The sequence below is a fragment of the Macrobrachium rosenbergii genome, chromosome 40 (genome assembly GCF_040412425.1).
Source record: "Macrobrachium rosenbergii isolate ZJJX-2024 chromosome 40, ASM4041242v1, whole genome shotgun sequence".
NCBI classification, from domain to species: domain Eukaryota; kingdom Metazoa; phylum Arthropoda; class Malacostraca; order Decapoda; family Palaemonidae; genus Macrobrachium; species Macrobrachium rosenbergii.
Window position 1 is genome coordinate 24,583,394 of NC_089780.1, and position 8,757 is coordinate 24,592,150.

The 8,757-nt window shown below is 33.8% G+C and overlaps 1 protein-coding gene across 2 annotated transcripts; it reads right to left on the minus strand.

Moving 5' to 3' along the window:
- Window positions 1-228: 228 nt before the first annotated feature.
- LOC136826265 (zinc finger protein 708-like) lies at window positions 229-6,027 on the minus strand. 2 transcript variants are annotated; one of them, XM_067083397.1, is made up of 3 exons: window positions 5,895-6,005; window positions 5,186-5,314; window positions 229-3,029 (listed from the first exon to the last, which is right to left on the minus strand). In XM_067083397.1, exon 3 carries the CDS (start codon window positions 2,553-2,555, stop codon window positions 504-506), a length of 2,052 nt encoding a protein of 683 aa, XP_066939498.1. In that variant the 5' UTR covers window positions 2,556-3,029; window positions 5,186-5,314; window positions 5,895-6,005; the 3' UTR covers window positions 229-503. The 2 variants fall into 2 exon arrangements, with proteins under 2 accessions (XP_066939498.1, XP_066939497.1); XM_067083396.1 differs by lacking the exon at window positions 5,186-5,314 and having other exon boundaries at window positions 5,895-6,027.
- Window positions 6,028-8,757: the final 2,730 nt, after the last annotated feature.

The window sequence follows — 8,757 nt, forward strand, 5'->3', positions numbered from 1 at the left end:
TTTGCCATTACAAAAGAGCATTTGCTGTCCCTTCTTGACCACTGGCTCACTGGACACGAATTATGAACCTGGAATTAGTAGTTCATAAAGGCAGAGTAAGAAAGACTTTGTATTTTAAAAATGTTCTTCATTAACACATAAAAAACATAAGATATATACAAGTTTATATATTATATATATGTATATATATATTACTGATATATTAGGAACACAAGTGCTATTTTTCAACAACAAACAATACAGTACTGTCAAATGATTGTATTTCTGTATTTGTTATAAATTATCTTCTCTATTAAGAAAGGGAGAAAGATTAAGAGAACTTAGGTCACTTGAAAAATATATCAAAGTACAAAACCGCACATCTATTTTATCAACTTTATACTCAGTAAAGTAAGCAGAAATCTTTGGAACTCACAAAATATAAAAAAATAAAATCCTCTACATTATTGCTCTCTCTCTCATCAACAGGGACACAATAGGTCATGAATTAAGGGAATATCAGCTCATGTTCCATCCACGACCTCCTCTTTAATGACACACTTTTCTTCCACTGAACATTTCCCTCCTAGAGAGCTTTTGTCTTCTTCTCTAACTTCTAATAAATACACAGGATTTATAAAACATCCTTCCTCGCCAATTTCCTCTTCTTTGACCTTTCCTATGCTGCTCCAATTGGAGCAGCCAGGTTCAATAGGGTTTGTCTCCAGCTTTAAGCTTCCTTTGTTTGAGTTTTGGTGACTGGATGAACTTTCACTAGCTTTTACAAGCTTCTTTTGTTTTCCTACAATGGGGACAGAGCGCACCTTCCTATCAATACTCTTTTTCTTTCGAGCATGTAGTTTCAAGTGTTCGCTCAAATGAGACTTCAACGAGAAGTTTTTCATGCATAATGGACAATCGTATGATAGGGAATTAATATGCATGGACATGTGCTGAAAGAGGTCCGATTTCTGCAGGCACTCGACACCACATAATTCGCAGGTATAATTTTTTAACGAATTGTGTTTCAGTACGTGCTTCGTTAATTCTGACCTTGTGTAAAATTCTTTGCCGCACATATCACACTTGTGATTCTTCCGCCCGGTATGTCTCTTCAGGTGCTGCTTCAAATTTACGCTACACCAAAATGCCTTTCGGCAAAATTCACACTGGAACTTTTTCTCACCCGAGTGCTTCACTACGTGCTTGTTGTAATTGGACTTTACAGCAAACCCTTTTCCGCAGACTTCGCAGTGGTAGTCCTTGATTTCTCTATGTATGGCCATGTGGGTTGTTAAATTACATTTCTTTGAAAAATGCTTTTCACACACCTCACATTTAAATTTCTTAATTCCAGTATGAACTGTCATATGTTTGGCTAGGTCTGTGTTGCGGTAGAAACTCTTTTCGCACAAACTGCACTTGTGATTTTTCACTTCGCTGTGTATGAGCATGTGCTGTGACAGAGTCGATTTGAGATAAAATTCGACGTTGCACACTTCACACTTGAACTCTTTGATCCCAGTGTGTGTGACCATATGCTGGTTCAAGTAGGACTTGGTGGAGAACTCCTTCCCACATATTTTGCACCCGTTTCTCACGCCCGTGTGAATCGTTAAATGCTGAGTCAAAATCGATTTCTGCGAGAAACTCTTACAGCAGACCTCGCACTTGTAGTCCTTGGCACCGGTGTGAACGACCAGGTGACGGGTTAGATCGCACTTTTGGTAAAAAGTCCTGTCGCACAGATCACACTTGAATTTTCTGACGCCCGAGTGAATGATTTCATGTTTCTTTAAATACGACAACTTGGCGAATTCTTTGTTGCAGTACTCACACCTGACCCCCATCGAAGCAAAGTGTAAGGATCTATGTCGCTTCAGTCCAACTTTCTGGGTAAATTTTTTGAAGCAAATATCGCACTGAAACTGTTTCACTCCCGTGTGAGTGACCAAATGTCTTGTTAAGTCAGACTTCTGATAGAATTCCTTGTTACAAATGTGACACGCATAGTTCTTTGCACCTGTGTGCATTAACAAGTGTCTTGTTAGACAGGATTTCAGGGTGAACATTTTCCCACACAAATTGCATTTGAATTTATACTTACTTTCTGTATTCACAAGAGGAAGAAGAGTCTGCTCACTTTCCGAATCCTGAACATCAATTTTCTTGCTAGACTCAACAAAGGCTTCAGCTTCTGAATCCTGGTCACTTAAATCTGCCCTAAGATGTTCTTTTCTTACATCACTTTGCTTAAGGTTTGTTGAATTCAGGTCATAACCGTCTATTCTTGATTCAGCATGCACCAGTTCCATGTGTGAGTCATTCTGAATGTCTATACTATCAGTTTTAACAGGCATCCCCCTCAAATCTTTCTCATCACAATCTACATTCAAACCACACTCTGGAGCCTTCATTTGAAAACCAACTGGCTTAGATTTTACCATTAAATGATTCTGTAGACCTGCTTTTAAATCAGTTTCCCCAGACTCTGTCCCTGAATCAATCAGAAGAGTTTCTGAACTTTTGTTTGTTTGCAAATGTAAAATAGGACTACAGTGTTCTGCCTTATCCATAATTAATGCAAGAGCAATATTTGATTTTATAAATTGAAATTGTATTCACATAATAGCATTTACTAAATATATCACCTACTTAAGTAGACTAATACAATGTAGAAACTATTTACGTAATTCTTGGGTATCGTAATCAATTAAAATTCAACACAATAAATTAGCAATCAAATGTCTGATAATGTTATATTTATATAAACTATTAAAAAGTCCAGTTATTGTCATTACCAGTTTAATTACACCACCAAATATAAAATATGTCTTATCTTAAATAAATTTCTCAGGAATATAATCAAGTGTACTTTCATTTAAGATGTTTCTTTATATCTACTAACAGAAACAATCAGAGCCTAAATAATATAAAATATATCTTTAAATAACATTCAGATCCCAGCAGAAACTAGAATACAATTAGCTATAAAAATTTTACAGTACTTTCAAAATTTTATTTCCACTTGTACAAGCTGATGATTACTCCTGTAAAGCAGAGAAAAATGAAGTAATTATTCATGATCTGGATGTTAGCATGCTTAGTTATTGTAAATTACTGCATCAGAGAATGATAAATAATCTTTGATCATACAGCAATGAATGAAACATGTTATGTTGTACTCTTTTTGTGAAATTCCTTCTATGAAAGCATTTCTGTGATTCTATCTCACCAATTTAAATCGGTTCTATTAAATATCAAAACTTGGACAATCAAAGGCAATATTTTGATGACAGGGTAACAAACCAAAGCCCATTAATAGAACAAAGAGGAGCGTTCTCTTCAATATTTGTTAAAAATGTCAAAATCTGCTTGGGCAAGCTTTATTACATTTTTTTTCTTTTAAAATAGAAAAAAACGTATGGGGGAAATGCTTGGTGTAACCCAGATAAAGCAATATTCCCATTTCTCAAAAGGAGGAAAACCAAGTCTGGACAACAGAAGTAGGAAGAGAATTCTACAGTTTAGCAGCAAGGGGACAAGAGTGTCACTGAATTGTGCACTACAAGGATTAATGGCTTCTAGAGAATAAATGTGGGATGTGAAGGCCACTGCTAGTCTAGATCTAATAATTTTTCTCTCACAATATGCAAAGTCTATTTCCAGTAAGAGGATTTGCCATATGGATAAAATGTTATGACATGACAATGTAAAATTAACCACACTGAAGTGCAACCTCATTTATAGGATTCCTCATAACCAAATTTCTCTAAGTCATTATTTATATGGAACAGGCCTACAGGGTCCACTGACAAGAAATGCAATCTTCCAAAGGAATATGGTGTTCATTTGAAAGAAATTACTGAAGCTGATATGAAATTCAGAAAGAAGAGATCATTTATTAGAAAAAAAGATTAATAAACAAATTAAAAGATAAACAGATAAAAATGTAAATAGAAAAATGTAAATAAGTGATTAAAAGTACAAAGAGAATTGTTTTAGGGTAGTAACATGCTGCATCTTTGCTTGAAGTTTTGAGGCTCTAATGGTATATCAACAACCTCAGCATATATAATGGACCTTATCAAAGTAGCACCATAACAGGCCCCACACTCAGTGAACTTCAGAATTAGAGAACCTTTCCAGACTGTCCTAAAACTACCCCTAGAACCTCACAACTCTGGGGCTCTGAATCTTAGCAGGCGCTGTAAATACAAGTGACCACGGCTGAAGGAAGAGTGTGGATGTAAATCCACTGGTCCTTACCCTAGCTGCTGCACAAAGTGAGCAGAAAGAGGAGCTCCCAGCAGCTCAACAAACTGCTAATGAGCTCTCAGGTGTATGCGCAGAATGGAGGGTGATTTAAATTGGTGAAATTAATATTCCTTTGTTATTATTTTATTACTGTTATGAAGATGAACCCTATTCATATGGAGCACGCTGCTAAAAGGGGCCATTGATTTTGAAATTCAAGCTTCCAAGGAATATGGTGCTCATTACAAAGTAAGAGAAGGTAAGGAAATCTCAATAAAAAAAAAAAAACTAATAAATAGATAAAAATGTATCAAAATGCAAGGAGAATAGCATTAGGGTAGTAATGTATTACATCTTCAATTGAACTTTATTAAGTTCCAACATCCTCAGTTGGGGGCTGTTCCACAGTCCAATGGTGTGAGGAATAAAGGACAGTACCAACACTGCAGGAAGACAACCAATAATACCCTAAACCAGGACAGGCTCACAGGACACTCATATTGCTTGTCATAGATAAATATGAGAAAAATTTCCCAAATACTAATGCTCTGTCACATTTACTGTACTGCTGTTCCTGAATTGCTGATATACTGAACAAAAAAATATCCAAAGAAAAATTGGCAAACTCTTACTTCAAACCATTACTATCACATTGTGAACTTAAAAATATAATTTTCATAGGTGTCAATGTGTGCTTTGAATGTTTTTAACCTTCATTTTGTTCACAAATGGCCTGACCAACCACACCTAACCTAAGCTAACCTAGGGTGCCAGGTGGGTATACTCTAGTGCATGATACTGTGTAGTTGGTTAGGTCGTTTGCAAAAGAAATGAATGTCTGAAAGGTTCAGAGCACACACTGACATACAGGAAAATTATACCTCCAAGTAAAAAATGTGATAATGCTTTAAAATAAAATTTCATTTAGAAATGAATACAAAATCACAACCTGAGTCATGGTCCGTGACAACAGAGTAGCAATGGAGGTGTCCAGACTTGGCAGAGGCTGAAGATAAAACAAGTGGTCCTCCTAGTTTGCCGACAGAGCAGCAATGGAGGTGTCTAGACTTGCCACCGGCTGAAGAAAAAGTGAGCAGTCATCCAAGTTTGCTGACAGGGCAACAACGGGTGTGTTGAGACTCGAAAGAGTCTGAAGATAAAGCGAGTGGTCGTTCAGGTCAGCAAGCACCATTCCCCATGATGACCTTCTTAATGACCTTGGAAACAAGCTTCAACGACCAAAACCAGCAGTCGCTGATGACATGTCTAGCCTAGAGCCTAGGCTATAAGATGAAAGTTTGTATACTTCATAGGAACAAATCCCAAATAAATTTTGGTTATTTTGACAGAGAAAAATATATTTTATGCAAAATTAATAATAAATAAGCTACATTAACATTAATGTACAGTCAAGCTACGAGAGTTAGCCTAACCTGGGTTTAGCCGAGCCTAACCTGCCTCCGAATAAAAGTGAACATAAATGTATCATAGTTTAAATTTATCACAAATTACTTTAATTTTCAATCATAAATAAACTTTGAAATTATAACAAATAAGCAAGATTTCACTAACTATACTGAACCAAGGTTAGGTTGGATAGGCCTACGTTGGGCCTACGCCTAACATAACTTATTTAAGATTAAAATTAACCTCATTACCTGTTAACTGTCACACTTCCAATTTCTCTTCGGTAAGTTGTGGTAATTAACCACTCTCTCTTAAATTAAACATCTTACGTGGGGTCAAGTGTCAAAAATGATGTGGTGACGTTTTATTAATAAAATATTTTTAAATTGCGCAGCGTCAGACTCGACAGCTTAGTGTCATTTCTTGATCGCGCAAAAGAAAATTTTTTTGTAGAATATATATTATTAATTAATACGCAGAGATTTAAGTCTATTTCTCTAATTTTCAAGTTAAAAAAACAATAATTAATGTAAGATCGCTCAATGTGTGATATACTACATGTATAAAACTTCGTCTGTTGTTTGATCTCTGGATCGCGCAAGGGAGATATTCACGCCTTAAAATATGTATGTATTATTAATGAGTATGCAGGAATTGTATTTCATTGGTTAAATTTTCAAGTTAAACATTCAATAATCTAAGATCAATCAATGTAAGTGATATTTCAGAAAAAAAAAGAATCTGTTCGCTTATTGTTAACGTTCTGGATTGGGCAGAGAAATTTATGCTCTAGAATATTATATTATATTGTTAATGAATATGTAGGAATTGTACTTCATGGATTTCATTCTCAAAATAAAAAATCAATAATCTATTATAAGATCACGCAACGTAAGATATATATCATCATTAAAAGATACTTCGCTTATTGTTTACATTCTGATTGCGCAATATTGAATTTCTGTTTTTGATAATAGGCTACAAGACATTTGTGTTCGACCATTGATAACATTATAATAACATAAATAAACATGTATAACTGAATCACGAAAATATGAACGTGATGAATATATAAATGAAGATAAAATCCACGAAGGAAAGGGAAACACAAGAGTGCTGCGAGGCCTTTCGACTGTCTGTTGTCGTTTACTTAGTAGACTTAAAGCAAAGGACGACAGACAGTCGAAAGGCCTAGCAGCCCTCCAGTGTTACCCCTTCCTTCGTGGATTTTATGTTTATAAATAAATATATACAAAAACTTTTACATTATCATGCTATTATATCTTTATCTGCATATATCATATAAGATTAAATGGCTTTATAATGAAAGCTGTGACACCTTCCTCCTAAATTATTCGCAATATTTAAATTTAATTAAATTATAATGAATATTGACAACATTTCTTTATTAATACTAAATTTATTTACATGATATAAGATGGAGTAATTAAGCCAGGGCTGTGGAAAAATATGAAAATGTATAAAAAATACAAAAATACAAAATAAAATTGGAAAAATAATAAAATATGAAAAACTATGAAAATACATAATAAAATTGGAATAATGTGAAAGAAAGAATAGGAAGAGAAAGGCAAATAAACATCTGGGCTAAAATAATTATAATGACAAGAATTAATCTCTATTAGTTTTTGCGGGTTAATTTACTGTCATTTTAACATAAATGAATTTAATGGCACGATCTTGCCTGACTTTTGACTTTAGCTTAAAATGGAGGTATATATCATTTCTAACTGATGCCAAAACGTGCATTCTCCTCGATAGGCTAAGCTTTCAGTTTCCTAAATTATTACGTAAATACAACAGAGTACCACTTTTAATGATACATTTAACCAGAGAATCAATATTTTCCCTGATAGATTTAATGACGATATCATGAGATAAGATTAAGAATATAAGTTAAAACATGTTTGTCATAATTTGCTAAATAACAAAAATAAAGCATAGGATGTGGAGAAATCTATAGGCCTACAGCTGGATTTAATGTCTGTCAGTTAGAGCAGATTAAAAATATCATAAATTTATTTTTACTTTATTTTTATTTAAATTATTTTTTTGATAGAAGAAGAAATTACACCCATAATTTGAGTGTGGAGTGGCCTAATACTAAATCTGAATTTGGCCTATTGCAATTAAACTACTGACTTCATTCTATATATTTTTTTAGTAGGAGCGAAAACTAAACTCATATTTCGAGTGCAGACTGGACAGCTGCAGATTACGAATTAGGCCTATGTTAGGGACAGAAACGCCATACTTCAGAAAAAAAAAAAAAACCCACACAAGGTTTGGACGAGAAACACGATAGGCTTAATCAACGATGCAGTTTACAAGACAATGTCAACAAACTAACCAGGTTAAACCTTTAAACTCAAGAAAGCTTCATTTCAGGAGCAAATTTACTTTAGAATAATTTGTGAAAATCTCTGCTCATGAAAAGTGTTCAGCCTGTTTTGACTTAAAAAAAAAAAATACTTACTCCTCGGTAAAAGTAAATGGCATAAAAATGTGTAAAACTTCAAACAAAATAAAAACTTATACTGATAAAAAAATAAATACAAATTGAGGGAACTTCGAGGTATATTGTAAGCTGACAACGCTAAATTCTACACAATAGGTCGATAAACTTCCTAGGAAAATGCAGACAACGCTAAATTTAGGGTATATTTACACTATAAAACATCTCGTACTACGCAGGGTTGTTTATTTAAGTGAAAAATACATTTTATGGTAACTTTAATACATTTTCTTATAACTTCTGAAAATGGAAAAAAATGAATAAAAAGTTTGTTGAAATCGCAGGTAAAAGGAAAAACGGTCATTTCTTAGGCCTAGAATTATCCATGAATAAATTATATGAAAATCTGTAGCCATTTCAAAAACAGGGCTAATTATTTTTGTGTTTTATTAAAGCAGAAATTTAATGACGATGAGAGAAATGGAATGAATTTCATTCAAAACAGTTTACCTCCAAAATATTTTTAAAAGAAAACGAAGACATCAAAGAAAACTGTTTTTAATGGGCAACTTGCATGTTTTACACACACATATATTTATATATATATACAGTATTATTATTTCATCAGAGTCAGATAT